Below are 21,801 nucleotides of genomic sequence, written 5' to 3'. Positions count from 1 at the left end.
TCACCTTATTTTTGCAGTCAATTGAGAAGAAAATTCCGCAGAAGTACACATCCTAGACACAGTCAGGAAGGGACTGGCCCAAGGTCATTCAGCTTGCCTGGGCACAGAACCAGGGTTAGCAGCCACATGCTCTAACGCTACGTACTGTGCCCTTCCCACTGGGTTAGGGGACGTCACAGGAAGGCCAAATGTAGCCCGCCTGCCTCCTGCCTGTTGTTGTAGATAAAGTTTTTTTGGAACACAGCCATGCCCGTTCATTCAGGTGTTGCCTATGAATGCTTGTGCATTACAATGGCAGCATTGAGTAGTTGGGACACAGATCGTATGGCCTACGTGGCCTAAATAGTTATAGGTTCTTTATGGAAAAATTTTGCTGACCCCCGTACTAAGTGATTTCTAGAGCTGTATGTAAGTTTGTTTATAATGTGTTGTAAGCCTTATAAATTTGCTTATTTCCTAAATACTTGTATTGGCATAAAAAACTAGGAGAAAATATAAATCTAGTTGGCATATTCCATGAAGTGGTATCGTACAAGTTCTGGAGTCACATGGATGTCCCTTCTCCTCCTTGTACGACCTTGAATACATTAATCTCTCTGAGCTTCAGTTTCTTCATCTGTAATTGGAGATAACAGAACCTCCTTCTGAAGGTTATGGTGAGGATGAAAGCCCTATAATGCATTTGGGTCGTGGGGCGCAAATGTTGGCTCCAAGCATTATTATTAAGGATTGTCGGATGTGGATGGTTGACTCTGAGGGGAGAGGGGCAAACACCACAAAAGAGAGTCAGCATGGACCCAGAGGGCCATCTGTCTCAGCAGAACAGTGTTAGACCTGTGAGCACGGGAAGTGCAGTGTCACTAGTATTTTGAAAATGGCTTTGCCCACCAACACATGAATAGTATGTGTGGTAACCTCTGGTTTCTCCAAACTTTTTGCTGTGTGGAAGGGTCCCCTCGCTAGTATTAGTGAATGTCATAATGGTTCTTACAGTTTTTTTTTTTTTTTCACATAGCACCTAGATGTTTTAGTTGGAGACTTGGACCTATGAAAGGTATGTTTGTGTTAGGTTACTTAGTGTAAGAGGCTAAAAGGTAAAGGAGAGGACAATGTTTGTGCATTCCTGGGCCCTGGAGGGAGCTCTGGGATTTTTGTTCTGCCCCAAGGCAATGTGCTAGGCCAGCCTGCTCTTTCTGAAGTTCAAATCCCTTGTCACCTTGCTGCTTAAAAATCTGTTCACAGCCTGTGAGGTACAATGCAAACACTTTAGCATGGCACGTAAGGCCTTGCTTAGGATCCAGCTCAGTGGTCCTCACACGTTGGTGAGCATAGAGCACCTGGTTAGGGGGTGGGTGGCTTGTTAAGATGGATGTTCCTAGGTCCCACCACCAGCCATTCCTCGTCAGTAGGTCTGAGTGGCTCCCAGGAGTTTGCATTCCTAACATGACCTTTAACATCAACCATGCTGAAGTGCTTGTAGGTCCCCATCTATACCTCACCTCCCGGAAGGTCCGTCCTTTCTCACTTCCCAGCCTTTTCATTTGCTGTTCCTTCACTTGGCCACTGCTCTTTAGCATTTGAGACCTTCCTTAGGTATCCCTCCTCCTCCAGCCTTCCCAGATACGCATCCCCTCCTCCTTTCCCTTGCAGATGCTCAACAACTATTTAACATGCTCGGCTGCCTGGAAGGAGCAATATTTCTCTTTTGGCACATGTGTTATGACGCCCAGTGGGATGGGATGTAGGCGCCCAGGTGTTCCGAAAGAAACCAGCACAGAAAGCAGCAGAGGAACTCCCCTTAGTGCTTTCTAACAGTGTGAGATTTTTATCCTCTCCACCAGAAAGGAGAATTACCCCCATTGTCTGTTAGCATTGCCTCAGTATGCTTAAAAGAAAGCTTTATTGAGGTATAATTTACATGCCATAAGCGCACTCCGTTTAAATGTACAACTCAATGATGTTTAGTAAATGTACAGAGCTGTGCAGCCATCACTACAATCAATTTAAGGGCATTTCCATCACCCCATTAAGATTCCTTGTGCCCATTTGCTCTCACCTCAGTAAATTTTCGCATTTAAATTAATTGAAAAATTAAAATTCACCAGGATAAAATAGGAGTTCCCAGGCTAAAAGCGAGCAGCCAAAATGTATGATGGGGATAAAGCAAACAGGTTAGGTATTGAAAAGCAAGACTGGAGAGCACGGTACATTTGGGCCAGTGCTTGACTGGGTTCCTACGCCGTGACATCACCAGAAGAGAGGCCTGAGGGCTGTGTGAATAACCGTGTCCAAAATAGTCATGGTTTTCCAGGACTTTCTAGTTCATTCCCCCAGGCAGTTGCTATTTATCTGCCATGTCTTGCTAAGAAAGATGAACAAACATTTGCATTTCTAAGCCATTAACAGTTGGATGAAAGGGACTGTCACCATAGCTAAAGTCTCAAGTGGGACCAAGAGTTCAGCAAAATCGGCCTCCTGTCAGGCACCCCCGAATTTCAGATTTGCTGTGTCCGAGCCTAGGAAGGCCTGTGGGAGAGAGGACAGAACACAGGTGGGCTTGCAGGTGAGCGGACCTGGGTTGGGCTCTGTCACCTGCTGGCAGTGTGACCTTGGACAAGTTGTTTAATTTCTCTGTGAATTTCAGTCTCTCATCCGTCAAATGGGGCTTCTGATGCCCACCTCCTAGCGTCCCTGTGTGTGGCCTGGAATCTCACCCGGTGCCTGCCATAGTGTAAGTGCTTAGTTGCAACCATTAATTTGACAATATGTATGTATTTTGCTTTTTATCAGTACATTCAGAATTTCATAGAGCAGGGAAGAGTCGTAGTAAGATTGTATCAAATACTGCAACTAGTCATATTGAACATCTTGATATTAAATATTTATTTGCTGATATTGATGTAAGAACTAGTTTGGGGAGGGAAGTTGTTTTGTTTTTATTTTAAAATACAAACAGTGGTAGGTGTCCTTTTGGAGAAGCGACTCCTGCAGTGGGGCTTAAGTGGAATAACTTAGGCAGTCTAGCTGGGAGCATTCACAAAGTGAGGATGATTATAATTTATTCATACACCTAATGCTTTTAGGAGCCTGAAGTATTCACATTTCTAACAAGCTGCTTACTTAGTAATAATAGCATTTGGTATTCCTCCCAACTTTTCAAAATGGAAAAATTGAGACTGATGGAGTTCTTTTTACATCCGACATAAAGCAAACCTCTGATTTCATAAATTGTAGCGTCTAATCGCATTGCTAATTATATTTGAAATTTAAAAAATAAAGATACAGGCTTGGAAAGGATCCTTTTTTTCTTCTGAAGACTTGCCTTTTTACTTTCCTTTGTAGCTTATGGAGGCGGAAGTTACACTTTAACTTAAATAAGGCTCTTTCCACATCAGAACTCTGCTGTTTGGGGAAAGGAAGTTTCAGTTGACAACAGATTCGTCTCCTGCTGATAGACATGTGACATGTGACATGCTTAAGTGAATTCCTATCTTTTTTGTTAAAGACTGTAAAGCATTACATTTCACTTGTGGCAACTTGGGAGACAATTGCCCTTGCCATAATTATTTCAGGAGCAAACACGAGGCTTGGGGGGAACAATTTAAAACAGCATTGCGCAACCAATGAAGCCCTCCCCTGGCCTGATGTTTAATTTTCCCTTTCTGTTTCCCGCAGTTGACCCTTCTTTTGTCCCATTTCTCTGTCATCAGCTAGTCCTGTTGCATCTACCTGCAGAACATGGCTCCTTACTGCAAACCAGTGCCTTCTGCCCGTCTCCACCCCCAGCTCCCCACACCACACCACTGCCTTCTCATGCCTGTGGTCCTGGGAGAGCATCCTATCTAATTGGTCTCCTAGCTCCCCTCTGCCAAGGGCTCCTGTACAAAACACTCATACAGGGGACTTCCCTGCTTAAAACTGGTTAGTGGCTTTCTGTAACATTTAGAGTAAAACCCACAGTACTTCCTGTGGGCTGCGTGGTGTGGCTTTTGCGTTCCTCCTCCAGTGTACCTCCCGCCCTTCTCCCTCTCCTTCCCTCTGCTGGAGCCACCCTAGCTGCCGGCAGGTGTTTTGAACCTGCCCAGTTCCGTCCCACCTTGGTGCTTGTGCAGGGCGATCGCCCCGCCCGGCGGACTTCACCAGCCCTTCACGTGACTGGCTCCTTCTCAGCTTACCGTCCTCACCTCCGAGATCAGGTTCCAAGTGCCGCCGTCCTCGGGTTCCATCGTCACAGCAGCCTCTCTCTTTTCTCCATTACACATCCTGTTTATTTCCTCTTAGATGTGATCACACTCTATATTATCTTGTTTATTTTCTTCTCTGTCATCTGCCTCACTCCCTCGAGTTTCAGTGCAGGAAGTTGAAACTGCTGTAGGCAGTTGAAATCAGAAGAGTTTATGAAGGGAAATAGGTGTTTACAAAATGCACGGAGAGCTGAAGGAGGGGTTCTAGGCTGCACCTCCAGGAATGACCCGCAGTCCCACCCAGAACTGACCCCCTAGGGGAGGTGCTCTGTTCTGTGGCTGGTGATTGTAGAGCTGAGAGCTCACAGCACTTTGCGGGAGCTGTGATTCAGGGATCTGGAGGCCGGAATGGAGAAGCCCCTGTGGCTGCTGTCCTTTGTGGGCAGGAAGCTGGGGAGTGGATGCTGGGGTACTGCTGGTTTCCTCAGCATGTGCATCACAGCAAGAAAAGTCAGAGAGGGGCAGGGAAATGACCTCAGCCTCTTGGATCTTGCGCAAGGTACGTCTGAAAGGGTGTAACCTAATTCTTCACCCAGAGTCTACTCACTTCCGCTGCAGCCACCAATCTGTTAGGCTCACAGGAGCTCCCACCTTTGTGAATTATGCTGAAGTTCCTCAAATTTCTGTTGTGACTGAGCAACACGCTGGTACAATTGGCTTGTTTTGTTGTCCCTAGCTGTTTCTCTGCTTCGTAATGTTGGCAGTTCCTCTTTTCACTGTAGCCTCATTTTAATCAAGTCCATTTTGTAATGCACATTGGTGGATCAAGTAGGTAAGTCAGTGGCTACATATCTCAGTTTTCATTAGGGGAATCAGAAAAATAATTGAATCTTATTGCTCAAGTTTAGCTATGCCTTAACCTTGTAAGATTCCTTGGCAAACAGAATCCTCATGATAAGCAAGTTCTATTATTAGAATTTGCTCAGAGGGGTAAGTAGTGAGACATTTAAAAGTTGCTCAGGCCAAATTTGTGACAATTTGAGCATGAAAATAATTAAAGCCAGTAGTTGTATTACAGACCATTTAAAAAAGTAGAACTCCCTGAAATCTATATGGATGATAACTAGATAGATACATGGAGGAGACTGGAGGGCTTTTACTTTCAAGAGAATGCCACAGGTCGACTGGTAAAGGTGGGCGGAGTGTTGGGGTTGAAAACCAGTTTTCAGCTATCATAGTAAAGAGTGAGTCTGGCAGCCACCATCAGAGTGCTGAATCACCCACAGGCAAATTTGGGTGAGGATCATGGTACATACCTAGTCTTACACTATCTCGCTACAGATTCCTTGCAAGACAAAAATAGTAACTGTGAAAGGGAGAAACGGGACAACACGCTGACCAGGTAATGAAAATTCACCTCACCAGTGGGGACAGCGAACCTCTCTGCCTCCAGGTATAAAGGACGTGACAAGGGCACCGTGTCCCTTCCGGAGTAGTCTAACCTGGATCTAATCACGAGGAAACAACAGAAACTTTAAATAAGGAAGGCTCTATTTTTAAGGAAAGGAGAAGAGGGCTGTCCTCTCAAAAAACGCCAGTGTCATAAAAGGCAAAGAAAGGCTGTGAAAATGTTCCAGATTAAAGGAGGCCCAGGAGACCCGACTGCTAAATGTATTTGACCCGAGACTAGCTCCTGCACAGCCGGGGGAAAATACTGTAAGGGAAAATTGTTGGCTTAATAGACAGCATTGGCATATGGACATTAGCTGAGAGCAGTCAAATGTACTGACTGGTTATACGAGAGAGTATCCTTAGTTTTAGGAAATACACACTGAAATATTTAAAGATAAAGGGCCACATTACATGTAATTTACCTTTTAGTGGTTCAGAAAAAAAAAAATCTAGTTAGCTAGCTAGAGAAGTTTGGAAAGGGAGGGGGGGAGGGAGAGGAAAAAGATTATGAAGCAAATGGGTCAAAATGTTAACAGTAGATGAATCTGGATAAAGAACACCCAGTGTTCTTTGAACTGTTCTTACTCTGGTAACTTCTCTGTAAGTCTGAAATTATTTCTAAATAAAAGGATTTTTTAAAAAAGTTTTACTACTAGAGACAGAAAGTGCTCTTTACTTATCCCAGGCGTGGAAGGATTTGGGTTATAAAATAAATTTAGTTGAAATGTCACCTTCCTTACTGTGGTTCCCAGGTGTGGCCTTTCAGGGTAAGGGGTCATGATCCAGCGCAGCTGGTCCTGAGGTCAGCTGTGGTGTTGCTTATCCGATTTTGCTGTTTTTCTGAGCCTGGAGCTGAAATGCAACTGAGGCCTAGATGTTATGTCTAGGGCGAAAAGGTCACCCTGAGGACGAGGTCCCATCCTACAACTGTTCTTTGCTAGGCACCGAGGGCTTTCCACCCTGGTGACCTTCTGTACCTGACCCATCGTCCTTGCTCTGCTCACGCCTGTCTCACTGCCTACCACAGGTCCTTGTGCATATGTATACATATTTTATAGTATAGAATTCTAGAAGTAGTGTTGCTGTGTAAATGTATATGCACATACACTTTTTTATAGATGTTGCCAGACTGACTTCTAAATAGTCTGAGGCAACAGTGTATGCTCGCTTTCCAGCATCTCTGCAATGCAAACTGTGGATATTATCAGTCTTGCAAATTTTGCTGATTCCCATGGACAAAACAATATCACTTAAAAAAATAATATCACTTTTTAAGTGCACATTTCCAAGTTAACTGGCTGCTGGATTTCTTCTCTAGTGTACTGTCTTTACAACCTTTATCTGTTGTTCTTTTTGGTTCTGCACTTAGATGCTTTGTGATTTGGGGCAAGTTACTTAACCTCTCTGTTTCCCAGTTTCACTCTTTGTAAACTGGGGACCATACTAAACCATTTCAGAGGATTGGTATGAAGAACAAATGAAGTAATATATGGAAAAGTGTGTAGAACAATATTTGGCACATAAAAGTGCTATAGAAGTGCTAGCCATTATTAGCATATCATCAGCATCCAAATTTTTAATACTTCATATGTAATATTTTGTTTACCCAAATTCTTTTAAAAATCAACTTTATCGAGACTTAATTTGCATGTAGTAAAATGGACCCATATTAAGTGCTCAGATTGTTTAATAAATGAATACCCTCATTGAACTACCACTATTATCAAGACACTAGAGGCCCGATGCAATAAGATTTGTGCAAGAATGGGCCTTCCTTCCCCTGGCTGCCGGCACCGCCTTCGCTCTGGCTGGAGCTACCTTTCCGCCTTCCCACGCTGCCCAGAGGCCTGGAGCAGCTAGGGTGGTATGGAACACCTGTGTTGTCACCATGGTGACGCAAGCGTCCCGCTTCGTCCCCAGCCTCTCAGCGCCTGCATCTTTGTTGGGTTAATTTGCATACTCACTCCTGATTGGCTAGTGGGTGTTGTGAAGGTATGTCAATTAGCATTACTCTTTTATTAGGTAGATTATACATTTGTATCAGCCCCAAAGTGCCCTGATTACTCTTTACTGTTACTTCAGATTTTTTTAAATATATTTTATTGATTTTTTACAGAGAGGAAGGGAGAGGGATAAAGAGTTAGAAACATGGATGAGAGAGAAACATCGATCAGCTGCCTCCCACACACCCCCTCCTGGGGATGTGCCTGCAACCAAGGTACATGCCCTTGACAAACCTGGGACCCTTCAGTCCACAAGCCGACGCTCTGTTCACTGAGCCAAACCAGCCAAGGCCAGATTCTTTTTCATGCATTTGTTCTAACAGAATTTTTGTATTGTCTTTAGCTGTTTAGAATTTTTAATTCATTAAAAAAATTTTTTAATGTAGAATGTCTATTAGGTTTGAGATACTAATTATATGATTTATTATGCTTATCCTTCTAGCAGCCTCTTTTTTTTCTGCTAGTTTCCATATTTAATTTGCTTCTTGCTAGAAACCAAATGTCAGCATTTCACTTGTGATAGGATTGATTCAGTTACTTTGTCTTAATAGTATAAAGTTTATTCCTCTACATAATACTAATATGTAGATAAACATTTAGCTTCTTGCCCAAGATTTCTTACTGTTGGAAGGGAACGTTGGTGGGAGTAGAGGAAAATTAATGTTGACAGAAGTGGATTTATCAAAATCTTAGCTTTTTCTCTCTTAGACTGCTGCCAAAGAACGGATTACAGTTCTCAGCATCTCTGCTTTGCTAACTCTGGTAATTCTCATGAGGGGAGATGCTTGGAGAGGAAAAGTACTGTCTGAGTGGTCCAATGTTTGGACATGCAGCTTTTCCCGGAAGTAATAACAATGAAAGCAATAGTTTAGTGAGTGCTGACATTATCAAGAACTCACTGTGGACCCGACACCAGGGCAAACCCTCTGTACACCTCATGTAATTCTTTGAACCCCGCAAGTGTGCTTTTATTGTTGTCCTTATTTTACACTAATAAATATGAGTCCTAGAGCAGCTAAGTGACCTGCCCAAGGCCACACATGAGTAATGGAGCTCGTGGTGGGCCTCTACACTCATGCTCTTAGCATTATTTCGCCCTTCATTTTCAAGATTGAAGGCCATGGTTTTTTTGTTGTTTTGTTTTTAATTCCTATTTTAGAAATTATTCACATCTGTTTCTCACTCTATTCTCAAAATACCCAATTGGGTTAGGGAAGAAAATTCAATGTTTTATCTATTTGTGCCAAGGCAGGCAGACTTTTTCTGTAGAAGGCCAGTTGCAACTACCGAACTCTGCAGTTGTAACAGGAAAGCAGCCATAGATAGTATTTAAGTGTGGAGCGTGACAGTGTTCCAGTAAGACTTCATTTACAAAGACAGGCAGCCGGCTGGATTTGGCCCCGGGTTGTAGTTCGCTGGCCTGTGTGGTGGTGGACTAACCTGTTTGTGGACACCAGGGTGCGTCTGCCGGGGAGGCAGTCTCTTTAGTGCCAAGTGTTGCACCCGACCTTCTCCAGGCTGCAGGCTGAAGTGCTGGCCAGTGCCTTTAGGAGAGTTAGTCCCAGCAATAATAGGGATACTTACAAATGTTTTATACTCAGTGCTTGGTTCTATGTGCTTTTCACATGTGTCATTTACTCTGTGGACATCCCTCTAAGATGGGAAACTGAGGCACAAAAAAGGAAAATAGCCCAAAAAGCTAGTGAGTCACCATGGAACTGGGATTTGAACCCAGGCTGGCTGATTCTCAGCGTGTGCACTCACGTCCTCTGGCCTTCTCTCTCCTGCGGTATGGGCTTCCTCAGTTTGAGTCACCTTTGTATGTAGCCTTAGTTTTTGGGAACCGCCTCTTCCAAGCACTCATATTAAGAGACAAGATTCTGTATTCTCTCTCTTTTTAAAAAAAATGTATTTTTATTGATTTCAGAGAGGAAGGGAGAGGGAGAGAGAGATAGAAACATTAATGATGAGAAGAGAATCGTTGATCGGCTGCCTCCTGCACACCCCCCTACTGGGAATCGGGCCCGCAACTGGGGCATGTGCCCTTGACCGGAATCGAACCTGGGACCCTTCAGTCCATAGGCCGACGCTCTATTCACTGAGCCAAACCAGCTAGGGCTGTATTCTCGTTTAAAGACATTTATTTTGGAGCAGAGCTGTGAGTAAAGGAATGCTCACTGCCAGTTTTCTGTGGTAGCCGGAAAGTTTGAGCGTCTCTAGCAGGATGATGCAAGAAGTTTCTTTTTGCTCATCCTTAGGCTGCACTGGAGCCTTTTATCTATAGAACCACTTTAATGATAACAAAAGAAATCACTTATTAGTCGTGTCAACACTGTGCTGAAGCATTGAATACATTATCTCCTTTAAACCTCACAACAATGATGTAAACTAACTGATATTATTCCAATTGTACGGATAGAAAAACCGAGGTTCATCTATGGGATGGTGGATAAGTTAATTAAAAGTTTATGAGTTTTAGTTTCCTTATTTGGACATAATAGTAGTCTTATCTCCTAGGGTCATAATGAAGATTAAATGAGTAAATGAATGTTAGCATTTAGAGCAGTTTTTGGCCCTCAATTGTATTACCTGTTATTATTATTGTCAGAACACAGTGATAGTAGTAATAGTAAAGGTGAAATGCTCACTGTTTTCTGATTTTTGTGTGAATTAGAAATAAGCATCTAAGTGTCCAACAGCGTGCCTGGGTATTAATGAATGGAATTATGGTATTTATTCATAGGAAGAAACGATAAGCTCTGTTCATTTTAATTTTAAAACATCTTTACTAGTGATGATTTCAAAATTACACAGTTTTAAAAAGTCTCTTGGTTCTGTGTAAAATTATTCTCCTGAAGAAATGGCATGCCCTCAATATTCCTCTGTGAAGTACAGATTGGATAGGCTGGGCCCTAGGGAACAGAAGTGCTTGACATATCAAGTGATTGCCACGGTTCATTTCACAGACATAAAACTAGTGGCAGAGGCATATGTACAGGGGAGTAAGATAATTTGCTTATTTATGTTAAATAAATTCAATAATACACAATTGTAAAAATTTTGTTTTGCATATGTACCCTTTATTACACACCATATTTCACTGTACACATTTTATGTTTGTACATACCCATTCCTCTATGAGGTTATTTTCAAAACCATCATAATGACAGTTATGATGACAATTTAAAGTATTTGTTCAATGTTAAATTTGACTATATATTTTCCTTTTAAGTATTGACCTCAGGACTTAACCCTTGTCTTAAGCCAGACTCAACTCCATATTTATAACAAAATGTAGGAAGGGAAATTTTTTCCTCCTTATAAAGTTATCTATTTCGTTTTTCTCCACCCACAGATCTATGTGTCAGTGGAAACTAAAGCCAAGCCGTCTAATTTCCTTATTGTTTTTTGTGAGAGTGACATCTGGTGGTTCCTTTTTAATTCTCATGGTTCCTCGGTGCTTGGCTAAAAGCTGTTGAAATGCCAGAGTCATTTTGTGAACTGCTTTGCTTGGTACTTAACATACTAGCTAACTGTTGAGGATCAAGTTGGTACCACTGATACAGCTCAAAATCTGAAAAGTTCAGCAGTCTATTTAGATGCAGTCCCTCTGAATGCCAGGCTTTTCTGAGGGTGATGGACAAACAGCTTCCTCACTGGGGAGGATTTCTGTTAAATTTAGGATTTTGAGAAAGGGATGGCATCTATGCCAACCCGTCTGCTTCACTCATAAGGAGGCTGGAGCCCCTAGCCATTCACTGGGTGTAGTGGCCAAGCTCACATTGCGTTGGCCGAGGTCATTCTGCTCCCCATTGAGCTGAGGACCTGGGCTCTGTGCCCATAACTTATGTTTATCATGCTGGGTAACCCACTGAGTAAGAAGGGTCTGGGCATTAAAGAATAAGAGGTGAAGACATTTTAAGATAGGAGAAGTAAAGGCAGTTAACATTTTTGAGTACCTACTTGCTATAAATTGGCCTCTTTTCTCTCTTGCAAAAGGAGGTGTAGAATCTTTGGTATGAAAAAGAGTTGTTGAGGAAGTATAGTGGGGGATCTGGCTCCACGAGTCCATTGATTCATCCCATATCTGAGAATTTAGGACCTTCTGGAATGGTATTTATTTGGCTTGTTTTGAGACAGACCTGCTATGCATGATCTCATTAGTATTCTTACAAAAACCAGGGAGGCTGTTGAAATCCCCATTCTACACATCAGGAAGTGGAGGATGGAAAGGGTAAGATCTGCCCAGGGTCGGGGGTAGGTCTAAGATTCAGACCCAGACAGGTCTAAATAAAACTTTCAGGCCGAAATATATGTTTCCCACTGTCCTATGTTGGAAATGTACTACATTACTACTGCAGTGTTTGAGTGAATCATTAAATAAAACCTAACTCACCAACATGTAATAGTTGCTTAATAAAAATGTGTTCAATTTATGTGCTCAAAGTAATCTTTTCTAGTGAAATGACTGTTTTTTTTGTATGCCTAATTTTCACTTATCAGGTCTGATTGGAAATATGAAGCTTTAAGAAAAAAGACATAATTTATGGGGTAATATTAGAGCACTCCCCCGGAGAAGAGCAATTAGAGAACTATATTAAAGTTATACTTAGAGAATATGTCAAATTATTTTCAATGCCAAGTGATGATTGTTTAAAATAAAATTTTCTAAGGCATATATTTTTTTCTTCTGGCAGCTGATTTTATGGTGTGTAGTTTTAAAAATCATAAAGCTCTACATTGGAAGAATGTCTGAAAACCTCCAGTTTTTTACTAAGTGTATAAAAAAATCAGATTTTACAAATCTGGGCATGTTCGGAAGATGAACTCTGTGTCATGTTCTTTGCTCCTGTCTGCGATGGTGGAGAACTTATGCCCATAGCCTGATCTTTTTAAGCCCTGGGAAAGTCACATTTTGTTCCCTGCAAGGGCCATGTGGGGACTTGGGGTGTGAATAGTCTCTTCTGTATGGACCCCCGTTGCTGTCCTTCCCTTGGAGTAAGAGCTCTGTGGGTCAGTAAAGGATTCACAGGGAACGTGCGTTGCTGGTAATCCTTTGAGGGGAGGTAAGAGTGGGGTTTGCACTCTGCAGACCCAGTAACGAGGATGCTGAGGCTGCGTTTTACATGTGTCCACCAGGGCGTCTCAGGGCATTGACACTCACCACACAGCGTGAAGTTAAAAAAGCAAGTAGCATTACATAGCACATGCCACTGTGGAGCCCTCAGGAGGCAGTTGGGAGTTTAAATGAAGCCATGGCTGCTTTTTACAAATGGGTAAGATGGCAGAGAAATGGATGGCAGATATAAGCACAATGAAAAAACATTGCTGACGGATCAGCTCAGGGCAAATATATCTTTTTTTTAAAAAGTCTTTTCCCAATCTTCTAAAAGTCACTATTAAAAGTTATTGGACATATAATAAAGATGTATTTTAAATTCATCCTGATTTAGAAAAATCAATACTTTATCGATGCTAGAGTGGGGAATGATGCCACTTAAGTGTATGTGTTTTTCATATGATTCCTTTAACTAGCAGTGTGCCCTCTCCTTTATGTATGAAAAGATTTACAGCCAATATTTGAGGAACCTTCCTGGTGTGTCACTATGGTATTACTGAAGTATAACAATTGATGTCAACCTGGTTTCCCACTTTGAATATTTTGATTCACCAGGCATGAAGGCCATGCGGAGGAGCGTGTGCAGTCTTGGAACCTCAGTATCCATGGCCCTTAATCCCTGCCCTAGTCCCAGGGGAGGCTGGGCACTCTTTTCATGCCTCATTTTCCTGGGAGTGGTCCAGATGTGCCCCGGAGCCAGCTGTAGGTAGAACCTGTGACTTGTCAGAGTTCTCAGCAGCTCTAGAGTTCTTTGAGCCCACGGAACCAAACACATAGCATCATTGGTCAATAGAAGGGAATCTTGGGTGAAAGCTCCAGTGAGGAGGGTCTGGGGCCATGTGGGGCTGGTTCTCCCTGAGGAGGAAGGTGTCTACAGAGTCCTATCACACTGTGCAGTCCCTCTCTAAAGAACAGTTACATGAGAACTTGGTCACATCAGCTCACAGACCTCATGAAGTCATCCATGAGAGAGAGGGAGAAAAGGAGGAGGAGGAGGAAGAGGAAGAGGTAAGGGGAGACAGGAAGAGGCTCTAGAGAAGTGAGTCAACTTTTTGGATTTGTGGGACCCTTTGAAGGAACATTTATTATGTTCCTTCCTACTTCCTCTTTCTTTTTGGAGTACATTCCTTTTCATTACCATACATTCCTTTTCATGCCACAAAGTGCATTAAAATTCACATGGGGAATCCTGAAGAGTTTGTAAATCTATCTGGTCTCTTTGGAAATTAATGCAGACTGACTAAATTATTACTGTTAATAGCATATTTGTCATCTTTATTCATTTTTGTGTCTTTATTTTTTAATTTTTTATTACAGTTTATATTCAATATTATTTTCTATTAGTTCCAGGTGAAAATCATAGGGTTTAGACAGTCATATACTTTACAAAGTGTTCTCCCCAAATTTCTAGTAACCCCCCTGACCCCATACATACTACAATATTACTGACTTTCTTTCCTATGCTGTACTTTACTTCCCGTGATGTCATCTTTATTCTTTGCCTCTTCCCCTTCAGGATAAAAATAATGTAAACATTTTTATCATTAGTATCTTCATTATTTAAGATTCTGAGTTTATTAAACATTTATTAAGAATCTGCTGTTATTTAAACACACTTTCATGCATTTTTATACTCAGAATATAACCCCATTAACCAATCAACTTGAAAATTGTTCAGAAAAGCTTTAATAGTTGATACAGCACCCTCAACCCCTTTCCTCACTTCTACGTCCATTTCCATGACCAGGGCTCCCCTCAGTAGGGAGCCGGCCCTGGAGGGCCAGCCTTGGGTCTGAAGGTCCTCCAGGGTCTCTTTCACCTCACAGGGTTAAGCCATTTGCTAACCTGCAAAATGAAACTGCTCAAGGTAAGGAGCCTCCACCTCAGGACAAGGCTGCTCAGCCAGCCAGTCAGCTGACAGTTGTTTGCTAAGAATATGTGAAGTGTGTTGTGCTGGGTTATAAAGTGGGTTTAAAAGGAGTGTGATATCCCTTGACTCTAGCCAGGAAGTCAAGATAAACTCTGGAAAAAGTCAGGTACCATTTTGAGGCAATGTGTGATGAGGAGCCAGGTATGGTCAGTTAAACATTTGTTGGGAAGATGGGGAGGCAAAGACAGCTAGCTGCCTTCAAGGGAAGAAGGAAACCCCAAAGCTGTCCGATGAGCAAATCCTATTGATCAGCGACATGAGCTTGCCTGTCTTATTTTCCTTAAACGGGAAGACTCTGGATGCTTCTCTGACTGTATATGTTTCAACTGGAGTCCACATGGTGTGCCTGCCTGGTACTGGGAGGTTTCAGGGAAACCAGTTTATGGTAATCACCAGGGAAATGCCTGGTACTGGGAGGTTTAAGGGAAACCAGTTTATGGTAATCACTGGGGAAATGAAAACCAACATTGAGAAGTACTGGGAAGCTGATGGTGAATCTGGAGAAGCAAAGAGACCAGAGGTAGAAAAAACTGTAATAGTTCTGCTGTGTGATGACTATATGCGGGCATACTTAGTGCTGGGGAGAGGCTGTAGACCAGCAGTCCATTTCAGATCCAGTGCCAAACCTAGGCGTCCTGATGGGAACCCACAGAGGAAAGGAGCCCCCTGAGGCAGCAGCAGGAAGGGATAGAATTTGAGGAAAAGGAAGCCATTGGTCCCTGGGTATATGGTACAGGAGGTCAGAGCAGACAGTCTCTTTGATTTCTGGTATTTTATCCCCAAGGTGGACCCACATAACTTTCCCCAAGAAGCTGGGAAACTGTATTTGCACGTAACCAGGGAGAGAGTCTGTTGTCAAAGTATAATTTTCGAAACTTAGAAATATGATTCTCATAAAGATAGAAAATGAACATGTCAACATTTTATTTCGCCTATCATGGCAGAAACGAGTGAGATGGCAAACTGATTCAAAGGGTATTTGAGGAACTGAGTATTTATAGGTTTGAAAAAAAAGAAAGTTAGATTAGGATTGCTAGGCTACACACAACACTGGGCAGTGTCCTATAGGGCAGTATAACTACAACCTTTGAGTCAGAAATCTACATGTTAGCATGTAACCTCACTGTGTCTAGGTTCTAATCAGACAGTAAATACAAAGTCAAACACAAGTACGTTCTCCTAGAGAAGGAAACACTCCGTGGAGGGCTAGTTCCCACAGTGCTACCGTGTGACATGGAGGGTGTGCTGCCCACTCCTCTCCCACACGCTTTCCACTCCTGCTCAGCTGCCTCAGCTCCAAGATTTGGATAGTTTTATTACCATTTAAAAACTACGTTGGCGTTAAGGAAATCTGAGATTGAATTCTAATTCCTTCGCTTACCAGTTGTGCAATATTGGGCAGGTAGTTACCTGTGACTGGATTTACTTGCTATAGATTGGGAGGAGCAAATGAGATAGCTTTTGTAAAGTCCCTGGCACATGATCGGCAATCAGTAAATCTTAGTTCTGCTCTTTCCTCTTCATAAAATGAAAAATTTTTTTTATCTTTTGTGTCTGGCCGTCATAGGAAAAGTTTCTTCCTTCCCTCCTCCCTCCCGCCCTCCCATTTTTCCTTCTTCATCTCCAGTTTATTAGAATAATGTCCTAGAATTCCATGGATTTTCTACATTGTCAATGGAAGTATCCTATTTTCATCTAAATGGAAAAAAAAGATTTTAACTTTTTAAAAAAATTCTCACCCGAGGTCATTTTCATTGACTTTTTTTTAGAGAGAGAGATAGAAAAAGAGAGAGTGAGAAACATCCACGTGAGAGAGAAACATTGATCAGCTGCCTCTAGCATGGGGATGGAACCCAAAACCTTGGTATGTGCCCTGACTGGGAATCTAACCTTCAACTCTTTGGTGTATAGGATGATGTTCCTACCAGCTGAGCCACGACTCCAGCCAGGGCGATTATAACATTTTTAATTTAAAAAAAATCCCAGCTTTATTGAGATAATTAACATATAACAGGTGTACAACATCATGATTTGAGATAGGTATTATTGCAAAATGATTAGCATGGTAGGGTTAACACCTCCGTCACCCCACATATTTACAGGGTTTTTTATCTTTGTGTGGTGAGAACTTTTAAGATTTACTCTCAGAAGCTTTCAAATATACACTGCAGTATTGCCAGCCATAGTCACCACATTGGGTAGTATGCTTCATTTAGAGAACCCTCTGCATATGAAAAAATGGAAAGACGTTACTTAAAGTGAACACATGATCAACAGGAACCTGCCCTGATGGAGACAGATTGTAGCCACACAACCAAACAAGGTTTTAGAGATTATGATAAGATTATGAATGAAATAAATCAGATGACACAAAACTATAAGTAAACGGCTATTTTTAGTAATTTTAATTAGGGTTATCAGAGCCAGTCTCCTTGAAGAGGTGGCTTTCTGAGCTGAAAACAAAAGGAGGAGAATGGTCAGTCCTGGTAAGAGCTGAGTGAAGAGCATTCTATGAGAGCGAACAATTCGGAGAGGTGTGGGATGAGTCTGTCTTGTTGAAGGAACAGAAACTCAGACCTGTGCCTTATGTGGAGTGAGGAAGGGGGCAGCCGGGAGTTGGGGGACCAGTGCAGTCCTTGAGTTTGGGTGAAGGTGGGAGGGATGTGGGAGAAAGATGCTTTGACGATTCGACCAGGTTGTGGTGGGTCCGGGATTTGATTTTGCAGCTTTGAGGGAGCTTTGTGTATGTTTGAATTTGTGAGTGAGTGTGTGTGTATGATTATGAGTTTATATATGAGATTGTGAGTGTGTGAGTCTCAGTGTGGATGAGCGTGGGGTGCATGTGTGGATTTGTGAGTGGATATAAATGTGTGTGTGTGTCTGTGTGTGTGTGTATGGATATGAGTTTTTCTCCTGTTGTAGCTTTTGAACAGGCCTTTGGCATATTCCTTAAGGGCTGTCCTATGTGGCACAGATTTACATACTGGCCTGGGAGAAAGGCTGGTAGCAGGAAGGCCAGCTAGGAGGGCATTGAAATCAGATGTGAAAAAGGGGCCCAGAGGATGCGTACTTGGCTAGCCATGGAGAAAGGGAAGACTAGATTGGGTAAATCCTGTTATTTATTTTATTCTCTGTCTGGGATGAATGAGACCAAGGAGTAAAAGATGACTCCATTAAAGAAGTCACACTCATTCAAATTACCCCAGTTTGATTGCAAGCCAAGTTTTTACCAGCCTTAATTATTTAAAAAAAAATTAAACCTCACTTAAATTCATATGCTTGCTTTCTCTGACGGACATTTCCTTAGTGAGGGTTGAGTGATCCCACTGCATCCCACCCAGACTGCCTCGCCTCTGCGCACACCCACATACTCGCCTGCTTGTTTACCATTGGAGTTCTTGATTCTTGAGAAACTCATTGTATTTTCTGTTCCCCCTCAGGACATTTTTGAAGATGCCTTGGAAACCATCTCTGCGTAAGTAGTACCATAATAAACAATGTGTAGTAAATAAAAATTGATGGCTCTCTTATATAAAATGTAAATTTCCTTTTTGTCTTTTGAGATTACTGACCAGTGTCAGAAGGAAGTCACTTTTCTGTAATTCAAGGGTTAGGATATGGCTATGCTTAAGAAAGGATCTATTTGAAGTTGCTATCAAATATATTTTTGAGTATTATTTCTTATAACATTAATGAAACGAAGAGAAAAGTACATTTTCCAACAGGTTAAGGTTTAAAAATGTAAACTAAGTAATGAATATTTCCATGTGTGTAGCTTTGTCATATTCTTGAATTATCACCAAAGATTAACTTCACAGATGTAGGATCATTGGGTTAAAAGGGATGCATTGTTCTATTTATGATATCTCAAATTGCCTTTCTGTATTTTGCCTTGGGCTACCATAAAAAATATCACAGACTGTGTGGTTTAAACAACATAAATTAATTTTCTTAAAGACCTGGAGGCTGGAAGTCTGAGAGCAGGGTACCGTTATGGTCATGGTCTGGTCAGGGCACTGTTTCTGGCTTGCATGTAGCTGCCTTTGAGAAAAGGGAAAGATGGGGGGGGGGGGGAAGGGAGAGAGAAAGCGAGAGAGAGAGAGAGAGAGAGAGAGAGAGAGAGAGAGAGAGAGAGAATGAGAGAATGAGAAAACACACTACCTCTCTGACATCTCTTCTTACGAAGGCACTGATCCCATCTGAAGGGCTCATTCTCAGGATCCCCATCTAAACCTGATTATCTCCCAAAGGCCTCATCTCCCAGTACCATTACCTTGGGGGTTAGGGCTTCACCATGTGAATTGGGGCGGGGGCACAATTCAGTCCGTAGCACTTTCAAAAGAGTTTTTATCCGTTTACATGGCTACCAATACTGTGTAAGTGAAGTGTTTTAAAATGTATACTCACCTTACATGATATCTAATTATTTTAGATTTTAAAAACTTTGTTTATCATTGTTTGTTTATAACATCGAATTTCCTTTTGTATGAATGCTAGTTTTCTTTTCCTTGTTAACTATTTTTCCAATGTTTCTTACATACTTATGAACTTTAAGATATATATACACACACTTTAATCTTTTGTCATATTTGCTACAAATATTTCCCCTTAATTGCTGTTTTTCTGTATGTTAGAGTTACAAATTTTTATATTGTCCAAAAGTTTTAATGTTTATATTGTTGACTGTTTATGTGACTAAAAAAACTTAATCATGACTACTATTTTTATTTTGGAACAGTTTCAGAATTACGGTGAAGACAGTAAAGAGAGTTTCTGTATACCCCTCGCTGGTTTTCCTTCTTATTAACTTTACATTAGCACAGTATATTTGTCACAGTTAATAATCCTAAGTGGATGCATTATCATTATCTAAAGTCCGCACTTTATTTGAATTTCTTCAGTTTTCACCTACTGCCCTTTCCCGTCCACCATCTCCGTCAGGATGCCCCGTTTCACTTCGTCCTCCTGTCTCCTTGGGCCCCTCTTGGTTTTGACTGTTTCTCAGGCTTCCTTGCTTTCTATGGCTTTGACAGTTTTGAGCCGTACTGGTCAGTTTTTTGCAAAATGCCCCTCAGTTGGGATGTATCTTTTATCTTCTTACACTGAGGTCATGTGTTTTGGGGAGGAAGACACCGGCCATGCTCATCACATCATATCAAGGCCCTGTGTTGTCAACCTGGCTGACCAGGATAGCACCTCTGATCACCTGGCGGGAGATGGTGTTTGTAGATTCCTCCCCTTTTCCCTTTCTCTGTTCATGCTGTACTCTTTGGAAGATTATCTGTTTATGTGACATTATTTTTAAAAAGTCACTTTTAAGGTGAACGTGTCATCCGCCATCCAGAAATCTTGTAATTATTCAGGCCTGCGGCTTCCGTGCCCGCTGGGTGTCTGGGACTGAGCTGGGCTGTGATAGGAGACTGCAGTCTAGGAGGTTGGAAGGGGTCAGGCTGCAGGCGGGTAAGTGGAGTTCGCCAGCCGAGGCTCTGCTGCTCCCAGTGGGAGGAGACACACACACCAGAGAGAGGGGCCCGGCCTAAGGGATGAGAGCAGGTCAGAGGTCCTTGCTGTGACCGAGAACAGCACATTTTCACTGTGTTTCCCTCAGCTTTTACTGGCTGCGTTACACGGGCAGAGACATGACCTTTGGGTCTGTAAGGCCTTGTCAGCTATTTTTAACATTTATTGGTTTTTTAAGAAATCAAATCCTAGAGGAACAAACAAACAAACAAACAAAACTCTGAACCTGACATCCAGTTTCCGGTTTCACATGTCAGGAGCTTGGAAATTGCCACTCTGTTCTAACTGTGCCAATTAAAAGACAAAGATTGTCAGAATGGATTAAAAAAACACACAAAAACACGACCCAACTATATGTTGTGTCTAAGGAACTCACTCTAAATATACATATAGATGAATAGAAAATGGATGGAGAAACATATACCATGCTAACACTAGTCAAAAGAGAGCAGGAGTAGCTATATTAACTTCAGAGAGCAGACTTCAAAGTAAGGAAAGTTATCCGGGATAAAGAAGAGCATTGCCTAGTGACAGAAGGGTCAACTCCAAGAAGATTTAACAATTCTTAATGTATATGTGTCTAACAGCAGAGTGTCAAACTATGTGAGGCAAGAACTGATAGAACTGCCCAGAGAAATCGATGAAACTATTATCTCAGATGTGTGTGACTTCAATACACCTCTCAGAAATGGACAGACCCAGAAGGGAGAAAATCAGTAAGGACATAGTTGAATTAAAAAACAAAACAGAAAAACAACCCTTTTGAACTTAACTGAAGTTAATTTAGACCCCTCTCTCATGCAAACCCTAAATCCTCTAGCCTACTGTTCCAACACCATTTGCTAAGTCTGTGAAGGAAAGAAAATGTATGTATGGTGTCTCCTTTATCAAATAATTTCATTAAAATAATAATGCTCTGTTTCTGGGCTTTTTGTTTTGTTCCTTTGATCTATATGTCTGTGTTTACACAAAAACTACTCTTCGTTGAACTGTTTTAGATGTATCAATACTATTAGGACCAGTACTCGGAACAGCATTTAAAACTGATCCCTGTGATGGAGACCTGTTCTATTCCTGTCAGAAAGTGCTTGAGCTTTAAAATGCAGAATTCTGGAGGCCTCGTGTCTTGGCTTCTTTTATTCTAATGTCAACCATGTTGTAATTTTTCTCATCCTGAAACCAATAGTTCGTTAACGCTCCTTCACTTTCGTTTTCTTTTCCATCCCTTGCCTCTTTCAGCCTCTCTTCCAGCTGTATTTATCGGCTGTTGCCAGCATTTTCTTTTGTCTTCGAATTTTCAGCTCCTGTCCTGCTCAGTTTAGCAAATCCAGAGGTTTCAGAATTTTCTTGCTCTTTTAGGTTTCTGATGTGCATTATTTCTTGTGTCCTTTAAGAATGTCTCATAAACAGTTTGGTGTTTCCTTTTCAGTGTTGCCCAAATGTCCCCGGTACATGCTCCCATCACTGTAGTTGTAGCAACCCTTCACCCAACAGAGAACCTCACCCATCTGAACTAGAGCCCAAAGCCAGAAAGGTAGGCAAAGTACGTATTAGTGTCCATGCTCTAAAACTCTTGTCTTTTACTTGTAGTAG

General features: G+C 41.9%; 1 protein-coding gene across 3 annotated transcripts in view; it reads left to right on the top strand.

The window, feature by feature from the left end:
- The window catches only part of TTC39B (tetratricopeptide repeat domain 39B), a 124,699-nt gene that overhangs the window by 10,142 nt on the left and 92,756 nt on the right, over window positions 1-21,801 (top strand). Inside the window, exons 1-2 of one of the 3 annotated variants that reach the window (XM_079790491.1) lie at window positions 750-2,563; window positions 18,129-18,163. In XM_079790491.1, coding sequence (XP_079646617.1) covers window positions 2,411-2,563; window positions 18,129-18,163 — 188 coding nt within the window. In that variant the 5' untranslated portion in view covers window positions 750-2,410. Of the gene's footprint in view, window positions 1-749; window positions 2,564-18,128; window positions 18,164-20,876; window positions 21,743-21,801 lie in introns of those variants that run through there. The other 2 variants (XM_079790493.1, XM_079790492.1) reach the window with 2 other exon arrangements.

Source organism: Cnephaeus nilssonii (assembly GCF_951640355.1).
Source record: "Cnephaeus nilssonii genome assembly, chromosome: 14".
Taxonomy (NCBI): domain Eukaryota; kingdom Metazoa; phylum Chordata; class Mammalia; order Chiroptera; family Vespertilionidae; genus Cnephaeus; species Cnephaeus nilssonii.
The sequence above is the reverse complement of the archived record's forward strand: the minus strand, read 5'-3'. Positions and strand labels throughout refer to the sequence as shown.